The sequence below is a fragment of the Mytilus californianus genome, unplaced genomic scaffold (genome assembly GCF_021869535.1).
Source record: "Mytilus californianus isolate M0D057914Y unplaced genomic scaffold, xbMytCali1.0.p SCAF_79, whole genome shotgun sequence".
Lineage (NCBI taxonomy): Eukaryota > Metazoa > Mollusca > Bivalvia > Mytilida > Mytilidae > Mytilus > Mytilus californianus.
In genome coordinates, this window is record NW_026262733.1 from 387,491 (window position 1) to 409,301 (window position 21,811).

Genomic DNA, 21,811 nt, shown 5'->3' on the forward strand with positions numbered 1-21,811 from the left:
TATACGACGTTATAAACAAATATGCAACTGCAAAATGCAGAATTGTATATGTACATGAATATGCCAGTATTGAATATGAAGCCAATTTGCATTGCTGTGTGCAAACAGTAAATTTAAGATTTATGGGAGAATATTCAACCGTTATAAGGGTGTTACTTAATTACTGAGAAACTTATATTGTTTAAGTAGAGACTATGTCAACGAATACATATATATTCCTGGATGTACTATGTATCAATATATATAATTTCCTGGTGTTCGGAGTCTTTCGTTTCATTCATTTCATCTGACATGCTGGTTCTTGTATATTTAAGGCCAAGGTGAGCGACAGCGTCATCTGGCGGGTTTTTTTCCCGATTGTGTTCAAAGGTTAAATCAAAATATGATTTAAAGAAGTAGCAAACCTTGACAGTACTACTCTATCAGAATCATTTGTAATGATATTTTTAAACATCAGATGATCAACTATATGTTGCGCATGGAAGTATTTAATATCATTTTAATTTGACACTGTTGTGTGCTAGCAGGAAAAATAAAAATTATTGGAGTATATTCAACAGCTATACGCGTACGTGTGTTACCAAAATACTAGAATGTATGACTTTTTTAATGAAGAGTCTGAGTACACTTTCGGGATGTTACTGTAAACCAACTGATTTTCGCAAACGATTTATTTTCGCGAATTTCGAGAGAAGTAAAAAAACGCGAATATAAATCGTCGTGAAAATTTAAAACTTGGATCTTTCCTTGTCTAATTACATTTAGTAAATTTGAAAATCGCGAAATTAAATCGCTGCGAATTCGGTTAGAAAGAGCTAAACGCGAAATAAAGTATCCGCGAATATAAGTTGGTTTACAGTATATGTATAAATGTCAATTATTTCCTTGTGTTTAGAGTTTTTGGTTTTGTTTTTAATATCATACATCACAATTCTTGTATATTTTAGTTAAAGTTGAACTAAACCCATCTGGTAAGTTTTTTTTTCTACATTGTATTTAAAGCTCTAATTAAAGTGTTGTTTAAATAATGTAGCAAATATCGACACTACTTCTCTACCATAATCATTTGAAATGATGTATATAAACATCAGACGATCAATTTAAGTTTCAAAATGAATATTGATTTTATATTAAATTTGATATTGTTTTGTTCTATCAGTAAACATAAGATTAAATGGAGAATATTCAACAGTTATACGCGTACACGTGTTACCAAATTTACTGGAAAAGTATGACTTCTTTAAAAGAGGCTATTGAAACTGATACACATAAACTTTCACGATGCAATATGTACAAATGTACATATTTTCCTTGTGACGATATTTGGCATTTCTTCTCTAATGTCTGACATCCAAATGGGATTTTTTCCTTAACTAACTATACAAGAAGATGTCACAAAGTATTTGTGTTGATGTAATCAATTAAATCCCTTCTAATGAAGTGTGTACATAAAGAGAATTACAACAGGGACAAAGGTGTAGTTTAACGGGCTTGAACTTTCTTACAGTAGTTCTGCGGTTTCAAATTAACTAGATATGTTTTTTCCATACTCAGGTTGTAAGATTTTGCACGTTTTGTTTTTTCAGCATCGGCTCATGCAAACAGTAAAGGTAAGGACTTTAAACAATATTCCTTGTAAACGCTTATCTTCCACGGTTCAACATTTCATAATAATATGTTACCTATCCATTCTTTATTCTTTTTTTTGCGAGAACAGAAGGATTTTTTCCACAGGGTCTTAAAATATTCTCACTGATTTGAATAAAATATTGTTTTACATATAATTTAAACTTTAATTTCCGGAGAATTCATCTATTGGTATCGGAAATTATTTAATGGTTTCACATTTCTGTAAATTGTAACACATGTACATTAAGCACAGCACTTCAAAATAATGTAAAAAAATTATTACGGTGAATATTACACCTTTTCATCTGCATCTTATTTCAGTTTGTTTCAATAAAGAACAGACTAAATTCGTGGGGTCTTTCGGTGTCATGTTGAATTGGACAGTAAACGAAACTGCCTTGAGAACAATGATGTCCAAAGGGGTTCAACAAGGAGTCTTCAAGGAGGAAGAATTCACCTTGTCCCAACTAAGGGACAAGGTGAAAAACCTGAAAAAGTCAGTATACTGTAATACTGTAAAATATTTTCAATGTAGTCTTCTTTATACTTGGTTCAAATGTTCAGTGTTCGACATCTGTGGTCGTTTACATTCTATTTCATTTAAGCATTTGAGTTTATTGCATTTCAGTTTGAAAATGGCATACACTGTTGTGTGACATAAACGAAAACATTTCTAGATTTTAGGATTATTTCTTAAATTATTCAATATAACACACATTTTATTCAATTTCTTTATCATCAATTTATATTTTTTTTCAGGAAGCCATTGAAGCCTTCCCTGTAAGATGGTTTACACACATTGACTTGTAAGCAATTAACGCCAGAAGAACGGCCATGATGTCCCAGGATATCCAGCTGGCCATACAGATTTTAACATTGTGACAGTCAATAGTTTTGTTAAATATATGATTTTCTACTATCACGAATTAAGAAAATCATGATGCCTGTCTGTTTGACAGTGTTACATTTTAACTTTGATTTCTTCCATTCTTTGTGTGCATAATTTATTGAACTTTGTGACAATGAGGGTCTACATATTTTCCAACTTATTTCATTTCACATTTCATGTATATAGTTCCAAAGAGGCATCTTACATGCATGTTGTTATTCATGATTAAATGTAGTCTATTGATCTCTTTTTCTTTATTAGCATGCTTTAATATGAGAATGATTATAAGATTACAATTTTTTTTATCTAATTAGAAATAAAGTAGATTGACTTTATTCTTAGTCTGTATTATATTATAGCACTTGATCCAAGATATATAACTTGATTTGACACACTTTGTATGTTAGACGCACAACAGGTCAGTCTTGATTTGTTTTCCTTGTTTTAGCGATCAAATATCCTTTCAGTTGAAAACAAAAATACAGAGAAAGCCTACCGACATATATTTCCTCCTCCCGTTTAAAATAAACTTGCGTAGCTATCGTTTCTCAAATATTTTAGTGGAGCACATTCAAATGACTAATTCCAAGATAAAGTAAAGCCTTCAAAATAACGATTTTAACGAAATTGAATTTGGGTAAGGGTTAAGGTATGGGTGTTAAATATATGATTTTCTACTATCACGAATTAAGAAAATCATGATGCCTGTCTGTTTGACAGTGTTACATTTTAACTTTGATTTCTTCCATTCTTTGTGTGCATAATTTATTGAACTTTGTGACAATGAGGGTCTACATATTTTCCAACTTATTTCATTTCACATTTCATGTATATAGTTCCAAAGAGGCATCTTACATGCATGTTGTTATTCATGATTAAATGTAGTCTATTGATCTCTTTTTCTTTATTAGCATGCTTTAATATGAGAATGATTATAAGATTACAATTTTTTTGATCTAATTAGAAATAAAGTAGATTGACTTTATTCTTAGTCTGTATTATATTATAGCACTTGATCCAAGATATATAACTTGATTTGACACACTTTGTATGTTAGACGCACAACAGGTCAGTCTTGATTTGTTTTCCTTGTTTTAGCGATCAAATATCCTTTCAGTTGAAAACAAAAATACAGAGAAAGCCTACCGACATATATTTCCTCCTCCCGTTTAAAATAAACTTGCGTAGCTATCGTTTCTCAAATATTTTAGTGGAGCACATTCAAATGACAAATTCCAAGATAAAGTAAAGCCTTCAAAATAACGATTTTAACGAAATTGAATTTGGGTAAGGGTTAAGGTATGGGTTTAAGTTAGGGTTAGGGTTAGGGTTTGGGTTAGGTTTATAGACAAATTTGGGGTATAGACATAGATGGAATGATATATTATGGTGTGATATGGCTGGTGTATATATAGGGGATAGGGTTAGGCAGAACTTCTTTTTTCCCAAAAAAATTGCTAAGTACAGTTTGCCTTTGACTTCAATGTTCAAACAGGTGTAGAATGGATTCGAATAGAGATAGTTCTTACAGTTAATTGTTCCGAAAAGCTAAAAAGGCGATCTAGAGGACGGGACCCTATTAAAATCACTGAAGTGTACAGCCGTACTTTCCGACCTCACTGAAGAAGCGTTTGTGTGAGAGTAAAGCCTAACCCCGACATTAACAACAACTCCGAAACTACAAAAGATAAAAACATGCGGTCCAAAAATACTGCCCCTTTGGGGTTGAATTTTTAATTTCAATCCGATCGGAGCACAGGATCATGTTGAGATTTGGAAAAGATTGACTTTGAAAAGAGTGAAGCCTAACCCTGACATTAACCCCAACTCCGAAACTACAAAAGATAAAAACTTGCGGTCCTCACTATAGGCTTGTTCGTCAAAAAGTACTATCCTTTCGGGGTCGATTTTATAATTTCAAGGCGATCGGAGCATAGGATCATACTGAGATTTTGAAAAGATTGACTTTGAAAAGTAACAAAAACCCTGACCTGACCCCCACCCCTTCCAAACTGAGATTTGTGAGAAGTTCTAGAAAATACTTAATACAAAAATCCATTCGATTACCCCTCTGGACGTACCCGTTCCAAGATAAAGTAAGGCCTTCAAAATAACGATTTTAACGAATTTTTGGTTTGGGTTAGGGTTTCGGTTTGGGTTAGGTTTAGGGTTAGGTTTAGTGTTTGGGTTAGGTCTGTATACAAATTTGAGGTATAGACATAAATGGAATGATATATTATGGTTGTGATATGGCTGATGTATGAATATATAGGGGTGAGTATTAGGGTTAGGGTTAGGCAGAACTTCTTGTTTTTCCCAAAACATTCCTAAGTACAGTATGCCTTTGACTTCAATGTTCAAACAGGTGTAGAATGGATTCGAATAGAGATAGTTTCTTACAGTTTACTGTTCCGAAAAGCTAAAAAAGCGATCTAGAGGACGGAAACTTATTGGTATCACTTATTGGTATCACCTAACGGGGTCGATTTTTTAATTTCAAGCCGATCGGAGCATAGGATCATACTGAGATTTTGAAAAGATGGACTTTGAAAAGTAACAAAAACCCTAACCTGACCCCCCACCTCTCCCAAACTGTGATTTGTGAGAAGTTCATGAAAAAAATTAATACGAAAATCCAATCGGTTACCCCCCTAGACTTACCCGTTCCAAAATAAAGTAAGGCCTTCAAAATAACGATTTTAACGAATTTGGGGTTTGGGTTAGGGTTAAGGTTTTTGTTTGGGTTAGGTTTAGGTTTAGGGTTAGTGTTTGGGTTATGTCTATAGACAAATTTGGGGTATAGAAATAGATGGAATAATATATTATGGTTGTGATTTGGCTGGTGTATATATAGAGGTTAGGATTAGGGAGAACTACTTTTTTCCCCAAAAAATTGCTAAGTACAGTGTGCCTTTGACTTCAATGTTCAAACAGATGTAGAATGGATTCGAATAGAGATAGTTTCTTACAATAAACTGTTCCAAAAAGCTAAAAAGGTGACCTAGAGGACGGGACCTCGTTGATATCACTGAAGTGTACAGCAGCACTTTCTGACCTCACTGCAGAAGCGTTTGTGTGAGAGTGAAGCCTATCCCCGACAATAACCCTACTCCGAAACTGCAAAAGATAAAGACATGCGGTCTTCACCATAGGCTTGCTCGTCCAAAAATACTGCTCCTTTGGTGTCGATTTTTTAATTTCAAGTGTATGTATTTATGTATGTATGTATGTATGTTTGTATATATATATGTATGTATGTATGTACGTATGTATGTATGTATGTATGTACGTATGTATTGGAAAATCTTGAAATTGCAGCTAATTTCACAAAGCTTGTTTTGAAATTAAAATAAATTTGGGAACTCTAGTTACTGAAATTTTATGATTCCCCCAAACATTGATTTCTTCCATTCTTTGTGTGCATAATTTATTGAACTTTGTGACAATAAGGGTCTACATATTTTCCAACTTATTTCATTTCACATTTTATGTATATAGTTCCAAAGAGGCATCTTACATGCATGTTGTTATTCATGATTAAATGTAGTCTATTGATATCTTTTTCTTTATTAGCATGCTTTAATATGAGAATGATTATAAGATTACAATTTGTTTGATCTAATTAGAAATAAAGTAGATTGACTTTATTCTTAGTTTGTATTATATCATAGCACTTGATCCAAGATATATAACTTGATTTGACACACTTTGTATGTTAGACGCACAACAGGTTAGTCTTGATTTGTTTTCCTTGTTTTAGCGATCAAATATCCTTTCAGTTGAAAACAAAAATACAGAGAAAGCCTACCGACATATATTTCCTTCTCCCGTTTAAAATAAACTTGCGTAGCTATCGTTTCTCAAATATTTTAGTGGAGCACATTCAAATGACAAATTCCAAGATAAAGTAGAGCCTTCAAAATAACGATTTTAACGAATTTTGAATTTGGGTTAGGGTTAAGGTATGGGTTTAAGTTAGGGTTAGGGTTAGGGTTAGAGTTTGGGTTAGGTTTATAGACAAATTTGGGGTATAGACATAGATGGAATGATATATTATGGTTGTGATATGGCTGGTGAATATATAGGGGATAGGGTTAGGCAGAACTTCTTTTTTCCCCAAAAAATTACTAAGTACAGTGTTCCTTTGACTTCAATGTTCAAACAGGTGTAGAATGGATTCGAATAGAGATAGTTTCTTACAGTTAACTGTTCCGAAAAGCTAAAAAGGCGATCTAGAGGACGGGATCTTATTAAAATCACTGAAGTGTACAGCCGCACTTTCCGACCTCACTGAAGAAGCGTTTGTGTGAGAGTGAAGCCTAACCCCGACATAAACTCCAACTCCGAAACTACAAAAGATAAAAACTTGCGGTCTGCACCATAGGCTTGCTTGTCAAAATGTACTGCCCATAACGTAGTCGATTTTTTTAATTTCAAGCCGATCGGAGCATAGAATCATACTGAGATTTTGAAAAGATCGACTTTGAAAAGTACCAAAAACCCTAACCTGAACCCCCACCCCTCCCAAACTGTGATTTGTGAGAGGTTCCTGAAAAAACTTAATATGAAAATCCAATCGGTTAACCCCTAGACCTACCCGTTTTAAGATAAAGTAAGGCCTTCAAAATAACGATTTTAGCGAATTTGGGGTTTGGGTTATGGTTACGGTTTTTGTTTGAGTTAGGGTTAGAGTTAGGGTAAGTGTTTGGGTAAGGTCTAGACAAATTTGGGGTATAGAAATAGATGGAATAATATATTATCGTTGTGATATGGCTGGTGTATATATAGAGGTAAGGGTTAGGCAGAACTTCTTATTTCCCCAAAAAATTGCTAAGTACAGCGTGCCTTTGACTTCAATGTTTAAACAGATGTAGATTGGATTCGAATAGAGATAGTTTCTTACAGTTAACTGTTCCGAAAAGCTAAAAAGGCGATCTAGAGGTCGGGACCTTATTAAAATCACTGAAGTTTACAGCCGCACTTTCCGACCTCACTGAAGAAGCGTTTGTGTGAGAGTGAAGCCTAACCCGGACATTAACTCCAACTCCGAATCTACAAAAGATAAAGACATGCGGTCCAAAAATACTGCCCCTTTGAGTCGATTTTTTAATTTCAAGCCGATCGGAGCATAGGATCATACTGAGATTTTGAAAAGATCGACTTTGAAAAGTACCAAAAACCCTAACCTGACCCCCCATCCCTCCCAAACTGTGTTTTGTGAGAAGTTCGTGAAAACACTTAATACGAAAATCCAACCAGTTACCCCCCCTAGACTTACCCGTTCAGAGATAAAGTAAGGCCTTCAAAATAACGATTTTAACGAATTTGGGGTTTAGGGTTAAGGTTTTTGTTTGGGTTAGGGTTAGGGTTAGGGTTAGTGTTTGGGTTAGGTCTATAGAGAAATTTGGGATATAGCCATAGATGGAATGATATATTTTGGTTGTGATATGGCTGGTGTATATATAGGGGTTAGGGTTAGGCAGAACTTCTTTTTTCCCCAAAAAATTGCTAAGTACAGTGTGCCTTTGACTTCAATGTTCAAACAGATGTAGAATGAATTTGAATAGAGATAGTTTCTTACAGTTAACTGTTCCGAAAAGCTAAAAAGGCGATCTAGAGGACGGGACCTTATTAAAATCACTGAAGTGTACAGCCGCACTTTCAGACCTCACTGAAGAAGCGTTTGTATGATATTGAAGCCTATCCCTGACAATAACCCCAACTCCGAAACTGCAAAAGATAAAGACATGCGGTCTTCACCATTGGCTTGCTCGTCCAAAAATACTGCTCCTTTGGTGTCGATTTTTTAATTTCAAGTGTATGTATTTATGTATGTATGTATGTATGTATGTATGTATGTATGTATGTATGTATGTATGTATGTATGTATGTATGTATGTATGTATGTATGTATGTAGGTATGTATGTATGTATTGGAAAATCATGAAATTGCAGCTAATTTCATAAAGCTTGTTTTGAAATTAAATTAAATTTGGGAACTCTAGTTACTGAAATTTTATGATTCCCGCCAAAAAAGCAATTTAGCCTAAAAGACTTTAATGATATATATCTAAAAAGCTTCAGATGACCAGATTCTAACTAGTAATTAAGAATTACAATCGAACAATTGATGACTTTGAAGAAAAAAACTTACTACATGTAACGAACCTTTATTAAATATTATTTTAGTAACAACCTTATGACAGTCAATCAGATGGAAGATCGAAAAAAAATTACACAATTTTTGCAAAAAAAAAAAGAAAAAAATATAAGTTTATTGCAAGAGCACAATCTCTGAGTTCTTGTTACAATTTGGAGTTTAAATGTGCAATTCAACTGCAATTGTGCATTGAAATAACTAAACAGCTGGTAAACTTTTAAAATATATTTCTTTTGACATATGTTCCGTCTATTTAGTACAATTTTGCAATTAAAAGGTCCGAAGATATTGCGTCATAACTAGATAAGTGTTAGTCTATAATGAAAATTGACTTGCATCATCACTATTTTTGTGCAATTTGAGTATAATATATTGTCTCTAGTTGGAAATTTCCTGGGGATTTTCAGTTCAGGCTTGATATTATATCAGCCGACGAAAAATATCTTATACAATTTTACTAGAAAATCATGGAGGGAAAACAAATAGAAAAAGTGAACGTTGCTCTTGAAATAAGACAAAGAGAAATACATGGATCCATTAAATTGCCAAGTGTTGAATGTTTTAGCTTAAACCGGGTTGTGAAAGTGCGTAGCTATGAAACATATAGAAAGAGAAGGAAAGAGGAGTTTAGAACATTGAAGGTCACGAATCGATTTGTGAAAGAGTTGGAAAGAACCGAGACCTACTGTGAAGGACCCCTCCTTGATGAGAAGGATACCTGTTATGTTTGTTGACTATACTGTAAATAAAATGCATTTGTAAATATTTCAAGGTCTGGGAGGAACCCAGACCAACCTTTCAAATATAAACAAAAGCTGTGTCCTATTGATTGCAACTGTACAATCCTTCTTAAATTTCTATCATGTTGAATCTGCTACATAAAAACATGCATACATTTTTTCTGGTGTTTATTACTTCTCTTTTATATATTATGATAGATACCTAGAAATGGATCTCTTAAAACTGAGACAAAATCTAGTGATTTTTGAGAAGTTCGTGAAAAAATGTAATACGAAAATCCAATCGGTTACCCCCCTAGACTTACCCGTTCCAAGATAAAGTAAGGCCTTTCAAAATAACGATTTTGACAAATTTGGGGTTTGGGTTAGGGTTAAGGTTTGGGTTTTCGTTAGGGTTTTTTTTTAGGATAGGATTTGGGTTAGATTTATAGACAAATTTGGGGTATAGACATAGATGGAAGGATATATTATGGTTGAGATATGGCTGGTGTATGAATATATAGGGGTTAGAGTTAGAGTTATGGTTAGGCAGAACTTCTTTTTTTCGCAAAAAATTGCTAAGTACAGTGTGCCTTTGACTTCAATGTTCAAACAGGTGTAGAATGGATTCGAATAGAGATAGTTTCTTATATTTAACTGTTCCGAAAAGCTAAAAAGGCGATCTAGAGGACGGGACCTTATTGGTATCACTGAAGTGTACAGCCGCACTTTCCGAAAAGTATTGCACAATCTTCAAATTGACTTGTTTGTGCAGATGCATTGTTTCTTTCAATCTTCAAAATGAGTTGTTTCCGTAGTTTCGGGACGACTAATGCTTTCCGCACGATAACTTTTTTCCGACTAGACTATTACATACTGCTGTATTATGTTACTATATATGTTGAATAGCTTGTTATTGAATTGTCGGTTTGTTTGTTATGAAGATTAGTACTCTTATCATACTTTGTTCATACTGTATTGTTTTTATCAGCCCGACATGTTTTGATTATATTTGTCTTGATATTTTAATCAAAATCCAAGCAAGCCTGTATATATCTACTGTATATATCCCTTGACAAAGAACTTACGGGGTCAAAATATTAAGCCTTTACCATTTTACCTTTTGAGTGTTTACCATATTTGAGTTTTTTAATAATTTGCCTTTTATTGTGTGGTTATACTATGACTATTATTCGTATATTTGTAAATTGTTGTTATGTTTTGAAAAAAAAAATAGAAATATTTCGAAGTGCATTCTTATATTATAAATAAAAGTGTGTGTTTTGAAATATAAAATAGTAGAATGTGTAATTTATATATTCGTGTCTTTGTTTGTAACGCAATATTCTATGAGGAAGACCTTATCGGGTCGAAATATTAGGCTGTATCTATATGTTTACATTATAGTAAATACCTCCTCCTTCCTTTCTGTGATAGGGCTAACACAAAGGCAAAGGAGGAAGCTGTGCATTGATAGATGGATGGGGGGTGAATTTACGTCAGAAAAAGCAAGAGAAAGAGTGTCAAACGTCATACATTGAAGAAGGAAGGTCCGCAGTATAAAAACGATAATAGGGAAACGGATATTGAAAAACCTTCCAGGGTTGTCAAGGTCGTTAAAAAAACCCTTTTTGGATATTAAATTGCAAGTAACTCTTACAGAACAGAAACACATTCAGGTTTTTTTTTAAGAGAATGTGTGGTTCGTTCGTCAATGTATTGTATCGTGTAGTAATCTACCCTTTGCAGATAAGGTAAGGTATAATTTAATATGTTCTTGACCCGGAATTAATTGAGAACCAAAAAGCTAGTATATTTACATATAGGTAATTTTTTCAAACATAGATATTGGACTATATTTTGTCATCATCTGTTTTAAGGTAACACACATTGCCCTATTTTCCATTGTACAACACAAACAGTGCGGCATCGCAAAAAAAAAGCAAAATAGTATGTACTACAAAATATTTTAACAAAACTGATTTATTTTCACTATGGTCTTGCCGGAGAGTAAAATCTTCGCTCAACATTTTGGACTTCTCCTCTCCTTCTTTTCCTCTGCCCTGAAAAATAGTTATAAATTGTTACAAATGTAGTACACATAAAACAAATTGCATAACATTTATCAATAATGTAGTCAATTGAATTTAATGTTGAAAACAGTTAAAGATACAAATGAAGCAAAATAATATTGACACATATATTTCTATATTTTAGTATAAAACATACTTTTTCAAGTGTTTGACTTTTTCTTTCAGTTGTTTTACGGAAAATTGTTACACATGTAGTACACAATTACAATTCCATAACATTTATCAATAACGTATGTAATTGAATTAAATTTAAAAACTGTAAAAAAAATGAAATTGAAGCAATTGTTTACTTTCACACATATACTTCTACATTTTAGCATAAAACATACCTTTTCAAGTTCTTCACTTTATCTTTCAGTTGCTGCACTGAAAATTCGTCCTCCATCCAAATGTACAAGTGCTCACCAGCCATTTTTAAGTTTCGCATTACAAAATCGGCTGACGACCAGGTTGGATTGCAATTGTTATTGTACTTTATAATGTATTTTGATTGTTCATCTGTGAAATGTCCTGAAATAAAAGTAAAATGGGAATCAAGATCATGTATGATAGCAACTGTACGCAAATCAAATTAATATATACAAAAATCACTTCCGCGACATAAAGAACCTGCGTTTTATTTTCAGCCTAGTTGTGTGTATTCGTATTGACATTTGATCGAGCCATGCTGATTGTAAGGTGCACAATTTCCTCTGCTTTCAAAATTAATCTATTTGAATACGTCCTGATTTTCTTACTATAACTGGAAACTATTTGTAGATATATTTGTTTGGTCAATGAGTACATGTAGTAGTGTCAACTCCTATCTAAAGATGAAGTAAAGGTTATGACCCGTGTATATTTCTTTCATTCGTCTTTATTACGTCATGCCCGCTATCAAATTGAAACTTGTTATTTTAGAAGTATAGATGGATGTGTCATATGTTTTTTATTGGTATGTAACATACAAACCTTTAGGTTTAAATTTGACTTCGATGAACTGGTTTGAGATGGTGTTCTTCTTGGGGTAAACCATTTCTCGCCTTTAACAATCATAGTGTCTGACAAACAATAATGATGATTCATTTACTGATTTTTTCTTATCTTATATTGCACTAACGTAAAAATCCGCTAACAATTGTGATCCTCGTGCGACATTTCCATTCATATTGGATCGTGTTTACAAACTTATTTGTTTCATTGTTCATTTTTGGTCGTATTTTAAAAAACTTTAAGGAACAAATAAATAACGGCTAGTTATATCAAGACCAACAATCCTGTACAGTTTTTCTTTTTTTCTGTCTTGAGATGGTTCTGTATGGCAATTCCAAGGCATTTTTTAACAGTACAATTGTTTTTAAATGTCTTAAATTAAACATGTTTTGCCACGATTCCTTCAACAAAATCATGTGTTATATGTTTAATCAAAGGTTTTGTAATTCTAAAGTCATCATTACCTTAATTTCCCTTTAGTAAACTTGAAAGTCTTTAGTAATAGTAACTATAAGTAGTTAACAGGGAAAATATAAGATTACAAACCTTCCTTTACAGATTTTTTCTTTTCTGTTTTACGAAGGCTGTGTTTGGTCTGCGGAACTAAAAAAAAATAATTTGTTAATAATTTCATTTTTAAAATCATCATAAGATATTGACAGAACGAATAAATGAGTTGCTTACATAATTTGTACAAAATGCTCTTGTTTGTTTAACTTACCAATTGGTTTGGATGTGTTGGACTGTTCCTTTTCTTGAAATTTCTGTAATTTGTGTGACTCTGTAAAGAAAATTTGGAAATTAGTTATCGGAAATCGTCATTTGCAAATGCAATGATCAATTATCAGTTTTACCCAATTTATTGCAGAAATAGTAATTTAGAATGTCTTAAATCAATAAATCATGAAAATGTTAAGCAGTACCATTTATCCACACGATTGCACTTTATCATGTGATTATGCACATTTCGGTTTTCTTAACTTTTACATTCTGACCATATAATCGTATATATATTGTTTGAAAATTTATAAGCTTTTAAAATTATACGTACTTTGCAGTTCTTCAAACACCTGTGTCAAGCTTTTTCCTGAAAAAAACCCAACAGAAAATGTTTTTTTTTTTTTTCTATATTGCTATCTACCCATCACATACAATTCAAAACGCAATGCATGCACGTAAACAGTAGATTAAAAATATATCCTTACTTTTTGGCTTCCCTTGGGCTGGGAGTATTGGCTCTGGTGGACTGTTCTGTTTTGGAGAAAAGGTATGCTTTGAAGAAGGTGTCACATTTATTGGTTCCACACACAGCATTTCAATCACTGTTGAAAGTAAAGTAGAATAGTTTGATAACATATATAACTTGAAGGTAAAGGTGAAAAGTATAATAAGGAATTACATTTGATATACACACCTTTCTCCCGAACCTGTTCTTCAAAACATACTGTGTCTGAAAAAAGAACGAATGTTGACCAACTAATGCATTCGATTCGCTCGTGTATGTAACAACGTATTTGATTTTAACGAAACAAATCTATGTATAACTGAAAATTTATTACACCAGGGTTTTCGATATCACAAACTAGTCAAAACATTTACTAAATTTCATCATCGGTAATAGCCACATTTATTCTCAAACCAGGTGTTAGCATGTTACGGGTTGTCTTTTTCACATATGTTTAAGAATGGTATTCTACTAAACCCCTAAAAGGGGGGATTGTACTTGATTGTCATATGTTGAAGACATAACCCTAACTCAAACCCTAACCCTCACTCTAATTTTTCAGTCATTTAACTTGAGATCTGAAGCTGGCGTATCAGTAACTGCTAGTATTCCTTTGTTAATTAGTGTATTATTTTGCTTAGTTTCTTCCTTTACCTATTCGGACATCCGACTCGAAATTCTTTTTAACTGAGTTTTTACTGTGCGTATTGCTATTTGCATTGGCTAGAGGTTGAGGAGGAGGGTTGAGATCTCACAAAACACGTTGACCCCGCCGCATATTTGCGCCTGTCCCAAGTTAGGAGTCTATGTTTTTTGCTAGTCTTGAATGTTGTTTTTTTTTAATTTGTTCATTGTTTGAGTTTAATGTGACGCCCTTTTTCACTGAACTAGGACACATTTTTGTTTAATGGGCAAGCTTGCTTCCCAGTGCTGTATTTTCTCACTTTGGGGAAGTCCCATAGTTGGCCTTGGGCTGCTTTCTGCTCTTTGGTCGGGTTGTTGACTCTTTGACGCATACGCCTTTTCCATTCTAAATTTGCTTGGAAATAACGATAGAGTTTAGCAATGAAAGGTAGATAAATATAATACTATCTATTTTACCTGCTCCATCTGTCTGTTTCTGTTCTTTTTCTATTTCTACATCATCGTTATCAATCTTATCATCCTTAGCTTCCTCATCATGAACATCCCTATGATCACTGCTATCTTCGTCATCATCATCATCCTCACTGTGTTCGTGTTTAGTGTTTCCTTGGTAATGCATGTATTGACTATCTTCATCCTCATCTGATGTTGTGTCAGCCCTCTGTGTGCTGTCTTTTTGCCCGCTGCTCTCACCTTTAGTATTTGCTGTTTAAAAACATCAGCAATATTATCAAACACGAAAACAGCTTCGATATCAACAACATAAGCAATTAACAAATTATAATATTAATTTCTATAATAACAGTGAACTTCTGAGCAATAGCCTGTTGAGTTGTAGATTCTCTATACAACTTTATATCGACATTTTTATCACAGGTCTATTTCTCAGCGAAACATTAAGAAAGTAATACAGTATTAAACAACATAAGGGCCTTGGATGGCATTATTTCTAATTAACTCCATTGTCCAGTATTTGTAATATATAAAGTTGATTTCTTTGATTCGTCTTTTTTATGTCATGTCCGCTATCAAATTGAAACTTGTTATTTTAGTAGTATAGATGGATGTGGCATATGTTTTTTTTTCTTATGTAACATACATACCTTTAGGTTTAAGCTTTGACTTCGATGAACTTGGTTGAGATGGTGTTCTTCTTGGGGTAAACCATTTCTCGCCTTTAACAATCATAGTGTCTGACAAAAAATAATGATGATTTATTTACCTATTTTTTCTTACCATATTTTGCACTCACGTAAAAATCCGCGAACGATTGTGATCCTTGTGCGACATTTCCATTCATATTGGATCGTGTTTACAAACTTATTTGTTTCATTGTTCATTTTTGGTCGTATTTTAAAAAAAACTCTATGGAACAAATAAATAACGGCTAGTTATATCAAGACCAACACTCCTGTACAGTTTTTCGTTTTTTCTGTCTTGAGATGGTTCTGTATGGCAATTCCAAGGCATTTTTTAACAGTACAATTGTTTTTAAATGTCTTAAATTAAACATGTTTTGCTTCGATTCCTTCAACAAAATCATGTGTTATATGTTTTATCAAATGTTTTGTAATTCTAAAGTCATTATTACCTTAATTTCTCTTTAGAAAGCTTGAAAATCTTTAGTAATAGTAAGTATAAGTAGTTAATGGGGAACATATAAGATTACAAACCTTCCTTTACAGATTTTTCTTTCTATATGTTTCGGAGTTTAATGTGACGCCCTTTTTCACTGAACTAGGACACATTTTTGTTTAATGGGACAGCTTGCCTCCCAGTGCTGTATTTTCTCGCTTTGGGGAAGTCCACTAGTTGGCCTTGGGCTGTTACTGCTCTTTGGTCGGGTTGTTGACTCATTGACGCATACGCCGTTTCCATTCTCAATTTGCTTGGAAATAACGATAGAGTTTAGCAATGAAAGGTAGATAAATATAATACTATCTATTTTACCTGATCCATCTGTCTGTTTCTGTTCTTTTTCTATTTCTACATCATCGTTATCAATCCTATCATCCTTAGCTTCATCATCATGAACATCCCTATGATCACTGCTATCTTCGTCATCATCATCATCCTCACTGTGTTCGTGTTTAGTGTTTCTTTGGTAATGCATATATTGACTATCTTCATCCTCATCTGATGTTGTGTCAGCCCTCTGTGTGCTGTCTTTTTGCCCGCTGCTCTCACTTTTAGTATTTGCTGTTTAAAAACATAAGCAATATTATCAAACACGAAAACAGCTTTGATATAAACAACATAAGCAATTAACAAATTATATTATATTGTTAATTTCTAACAACAGTGAACTTCTGAGCAATAGCCTGTTGAGTTGTGGATTCTCTATACAACTTGATATCGACATTTTTATCACAGATCTATTTCCCAACGAAACGGTAAGAAATGAATACGGTTGTGACTGTGTTTAGCGATACAAAAAGACAAACATTTACCGTCTATAAGATCTGTAATCATTGCTCTCAATTCCATGTTCCCTTTCGTTACTTCTGCTTTCAATTCCATGTTCCCTTTCGTTACTTCTGCTTTCAATTTATCCGCCTTAAAGCTGTTAAACAATGCTTTCAATTCCATGTTCCCATTTCTTATTTCCGCCTTCAATTCATCTGTCTGAAAGTAATTAAACTGTGTTTTATTTTGTTATTTCATCTTATTTTGATTTGAATGATATGTATCTTGTACAAGTGGTAATGTGCATTTCATAATCAAAATAAAACTGGAAATAAAGTTGCATACCTACATTAAAAGATTAAAAAGTAAAATCACAAAAATACTGAACTCCATGGAAAATTCAAAAAGGAAAGTCCCCAATCAAATTAATTTGTTTTTTAAGAAAAACTTTCAGCAGAACGGACAGACCCAAGTGTCAAGCAATACAGATTACAATTTAGTACAGAAAGTAGCCGAAGTGAACACATTACTGAATTAAATTTCTGTCCAATCATTATAGGTCAAATATTTCTAAAAAACACGCTAAGATCGATTATTTTGTTATATAATCAGTACTTATTATTTTTATTTCTCCTTTCAGTTTATCTGCCTTTAAATGATCCAACTGTCTTATATTTTGTCATTTTATCTTATATTCTATTACCATGATTAAATTATAGTTTGCATTTGCGTCCACAATATCAAATGAGTACATACTACTGAATAACTCTTATCATTTTTACAGATTTATTCTCTCCTTCGACTTACCATTTGAGTCATTTGTATTTTCATCCAGTTATCCATTTCTGGAAAAAAAACAAGGAATATAAGTGTAAAACATAATGTCATAGATACGGTTATTTGAACATGAAGTATTTAATACATGTCATAGTTAAAATTCAACTGTAAAATTGGATTTGTAGTCCTGCTAATTATTGATAAAGAAAACATATGTATACAAGTCTACTAAATCTGATAGGCGGACAAACAGACAGGTATGATATTTGCAAATCATCTAATTTTGCTAGAGGTTTTGCTAATTGAAAGCTCTAAATCGTTTTGGCGAGAGAAAACAATAAGAGTCCAAATTCTGATTTTCTTAAAATCTTCTGCATATGCATTGTTACAGTGCATTTAGTAAATCACATGCGTTGAAAATGTCTTTTAGAAAAAAGGCAATGAATATTTGATGTTTGCATAGTCAACAACTATTTTTATAAAAAAAGAATACATTCCGCTTATTCAATATAGGGTACAAAAATGTCTACATCACAATGCACACTTCTTTTATAGCATTTTGTTTTGTGTTTCCCAAAAGAAATAAAGCATTAATTCAAACATTCATTATTTAAGTGTTCAATGACAACAATGGTAGTCATACAAGTAGTAAAACAGTAGTAGATCATTTTATTTTATACCACTAATTATTAAGTATAAAGTACGCGTAAAGAAAACAAATACCGACCGTACGAGGGCTTGACAGCCAGTCAGTGCCGTACACTCATCTTCAACTGACAGTTGAAGCGATAATATTTACATAAGAAGGAATGTGTAGCAACAAGAGAAAGAAGGAACAATTTGTTATCAGATTCTTCATTTCTTAATTGTTCAATAAAATGGTAGTCATACGAGGAGTAAATATTAACTAACCTGATATTGTATAAGACCTCGTGCCGATTGTATATCTACTTCATGCTATAGTTTTAAACGATGGACCTTCCTCCTTCCATTTATGACGGTTTATATTATTTTCTTAAGAATATATAAATGAATTTCGACGAAATATACCATAAAGTATCACAGTACAGTTAATATTAGGTTAGAGGGAATAAGAAGGAGTATATGCAAAATATTAGTATTTTCTTGTTTAAAATCGTTATGGAACCGCTGTAAACTTCTTTTATAGCAAAACGTTGGTGTTTTACAAAAAAAGAAAAGAAAAAAAAAAGACATGTATTCAGATTCTTCATTTCTTAGATGTTCAATAAAATGGTAGTCATACGAGTAGTAAATATTCACTAACCTGATATTGTATAAGACTTCGTGCCGATTGTATATCCCTCTTCGTGCTATAGTTTTAAACGATAGACCTTCCTCCTTCCATTGATGACGTTTTACATTCTTCCTCCTTCCTTTTCTGACGTAAAGGGAAGGAAGAAGGAAGATGTCAAAGGTCAAAAGGAAGGAGGATGGTGTTTGGTAACAAGAGGAAGGATGAGGAAGGATCAAGGCATGCGGTAACAAGCGGAAGCTAAAATACACCTTCCTCCTTCCTTTTTCTTTTAAAACACACCTTCCTCCTTCCTTTTCCTATAACACACCTTCATCCTTCCTTTTTCTTTTAAAACACACCTTCCTCCTTCCTTTTTCCTTCTTCGTCTTGTTACCACATACCTTCCTTCTTCCTCTTATCACAACACAAATTCCTCCTTCCGCTTCTCGCCGCAGACCTTCCGCCTTCCTCTTGGTGCGACACACCTTCATCCTTCCTCTTGATAGAATACATTCCTCCTTCCTTCCTTCCCTTTACGTCAGAAGATCAATCGGTACGAAGTCTTATTGATATCAGGTCAGTAACTTTTTACTACTCTTATGACTACCATTGTTTTCATTGAACTCTTTCATAATAGATTATTTGAAGCATTTTTTTTATCTGATAGTTAGTCATTTTCAGTACTAACGTTTTTTATCATTTTTCAGTACTAAAATTGCTTTGTCATTTTTCAGTACATCCATAAATAACTATCAAGAATAAGTCCAAAGTATGTAAAAAGGTGTAAAACACTTTATCGTGACGCTATCCGTAAATCTTGCGTCCGGAGGTGTAGATTATGATGACGAGAAGGACGCTGACAGAAGTTTGACAACTATAATTTTTGTTTTTGATTTTGACAAACATATTCCAGGACATATGAATCAATGAAATTAAACAGGCAAAGCACACAAATGTCATACTAGTGATAGGTTTAGCTAGCTATAAAACCAGGTTCAATCCACCATTTTCTACATAAGAAAATGCCTGTACCAAGTCAGGAATATGACAGTTGTTATCCATTCGTTTGATGTGTTTGTTTTTTTGATTTTGCCATTTGATTGGGGACTTTCCTTTTTGAATTTTCCTCGGAGTTCAGTATTTTTGTGATTTAACTTTTTATTGTCGTTTTAATCTTGCTGACGAAAACTTCAAAATCTACACATTGTCATGAAAACAACGAACCGAGAACTGTCAACAGATTAAGGAAACTGCAAATTTTAAGTAAAGAATTACGACTTAAAACAAGGAAGTTTACATTACATGGTGATCATGAATTTGAATATGGTGTACAAACTAAAGGCATTTTTAGTTTACTACATACCGTTTCACTTAAACAAATATTGGTGGAGTGTCTTCAAATATTTATTTTTTTGTAAACCTAATCGTATTCTAAATATTCAATTAAACTACTCTTTCTTTTTTCAGAACATGGAATCTTGGATTAAAGCAAAATTTGAAGAGTTGGTAGGTATATTTATATATTACTGGATCTGTTGATACTTATTACATAGACTTTCCTATATGACTTGAGTTACACTGTTATTAATTAAAGTGAATATTATGTGGCTATTCACGTCAATTTAATAATTCAGTGTAGGATTAGTATTCCAATATGACTTGTTGTTTTAATTGTAACTAATTCTATTTGATTTCTTTCAGGGCCAAGATCTGAAGAATGAAATAAGAGAACAACATATAGGTAGAATTGTTTGCATTATTGTAACATATGCTTGTTTTGGAGAAAATCCCATTTATCTCGACAAAACGATCTGCAATTGGTTTCCATAGGGACGATTTCGATGTTTCATTACTATTACTTAGTGACTACCTTCACAATATAAAAACTACACCACAAGAAAGCAGATTGCGCAAAATTCCCTATATTTTATGTGTCTGTCAACATTGCCATGTTTGTGCACTGAATATACAAGGTCCTTTTTATAACCAAAATATGCCAAAGGAAAAAATAAAGGCCCTACAACGAAGATAGTACCACTTACGTAGTAAGTTCAGTCTTTAAAACTAAAAGTAAGATAATTAAACTTGTTTCAAATCTTAATATTACTAGAACTTCATATAACAGCTTTAACACGATTTATGATATGATCTGTTCATCCATCCACCTGTTTACATATAGTATAATGTGGAAAAGAATATGATTTTAATATTTCTGATCGCAGAAATCATTTCTAAAGTCGTATTCAGATTTGTTGTCAAAACTTCTTGTGGTGTCATACAGACCATACGAAAAGAGCTGATATTTCGGTATTAATATTAAGAAAGACAGTTGTATGATGTTATTAATTTTGGCGGCATTTTCAAAAAATGAAGTTACTTGTGTCATTTATCTGATTGAGTTGTGTAAAATATTGAGTGTTGCATGGTCACGTATATAATCGCATTTTTGATTCATCTTGTTACATGAAATGGGTAAAAACCTAAGAGTACTAGTAAAACCTTTCACATTTCTTTCAGCAACAGTTACAGACCTGAAAATGTTTGTTGAAAGTAAGTTAATTAACATTTAATAATTCTAGAACCAGAGTAATATTGTGTGACATTTATGTGAGTTTTAAAAATTCTTTTTCTTGCCTTTTATTCAAAACAACATATACATATAATGTATGTACCAAGAGCTTGAAAAAATAATGACAACAATATAAAGAAATCTAAATGAGACAGGTCATAATACTTTCAATGTTATATGTCTATGAATTGATCGCCACTGAGTAGAATATTATGTTAAATGAATGAAGTAAAACAATACGATTCTACAATACTTCGGGACACTGAACTAAAACGATCTAATTTATACTGTCATACAAGTGAGAGGTTTAGCTAGCTTTAAAACCAGGTTAAATCCACCAATTTCTACATAAGAAAATGCCTGTACTAAGTCAGGAATATGACAGTTGTTATCCATTCGTGTGATGTGTTTGAACTTTTGATTTTGCCATTTGATTGGGGACTTTCCTTTTTTAACTTTCCTCGGAGTTCAG

General features: G+C 32.9%; 1 protein-coding gene and 2 long non-coding RNA genes across 12 annotated transcripts in view; 2 read left to right on the plus strand and 1 right to left on the minus strand.

Moving 5' to 3' along the window:
- LOC127710423 (FK506-binding protein 5-like) overlaps positions 1-21,811 on the minus strand; it is a 48,208-nt gene that overhangs the window by 24,005 nt on the left and 2,392 nt on the right. For 3 of the 8 annotated variants that reach the window (XM_052216250.1, XM_052216247.1, XM_052216249.1), the window contains exons 2-6: positions 17,546-17,583; positions 16,783-16,957; positions 16,283-16,531; positions 15,436-15,525; positions 14,789-15,037 (exon numbers count right to left, since the gene is read on the minus strand). In XM_052216250.1, coding sequence (XP_052072210.1) covers positions 14,789-15,037; positions 15,436-15,525; positions 16,283-16,531; positions 16,783-16,957; positions 17,546-17,581 — 799 coding nt within the window. In that variant the 5' untranslated portion in view covers positions 17,582-17,583. Of the gene's footprint in view, positions 1-11,362; positions 11,461-11,819; positions 12,001-12,441; positions 12,531-13,008; positions 13,066-13,183; positions 13,244-13,513; positions 13,550-13,667; positions 13,785-13,876; positions 13,913-14,788; positions 15,038-15,435; positions 15,526-16,282; positions 16,532-16,782; positions 16,958-17,545; positions 17,584-21,811 lie in introns of those variants that run through there. The other 5 variants (XR_007986182.1, XR_007986183.1, XM_052216253.1 and 2 more) reach the window with 5 other exon arrangements.
- The window catches only part of LOC127710425 (uncharacterized), a 37,907-nt gene that overhangs the window by 15,874 nt on the left and 222 nt on the right, over positions 1-21,811 (plus strand). For 2 of the 3 annotated variants that reach the window (XR_007986189.1, XR_007986185.1), the window contains exons 3-4: positions 20,472-20,511; positions 21,288-21,320. The exons of the other annotated variant lie outside the window; for it this stretch is intronic. This is a non-coding gene — a long non-coding RNA (uncharacterized LOC127710425). The remainder of the gene's footprint in view (positions 1-20,471; positions 20,512-21,287; positions 21,321-21,811) is intronic. 3 annotated transcript variants of the gene reach the window in all.
- Positions 1,515-4,022, plus strand: LOC127710424 (uncharacterized). Its single transcript, XR_007986184.1, has 3 exons — positions 1,515-1,610; positions 1,951-2,125; positions 2,389-4,022. It is a non-coding gene; the product is annotated as an uncharacterized LOC127710424 (long non-coding RNA).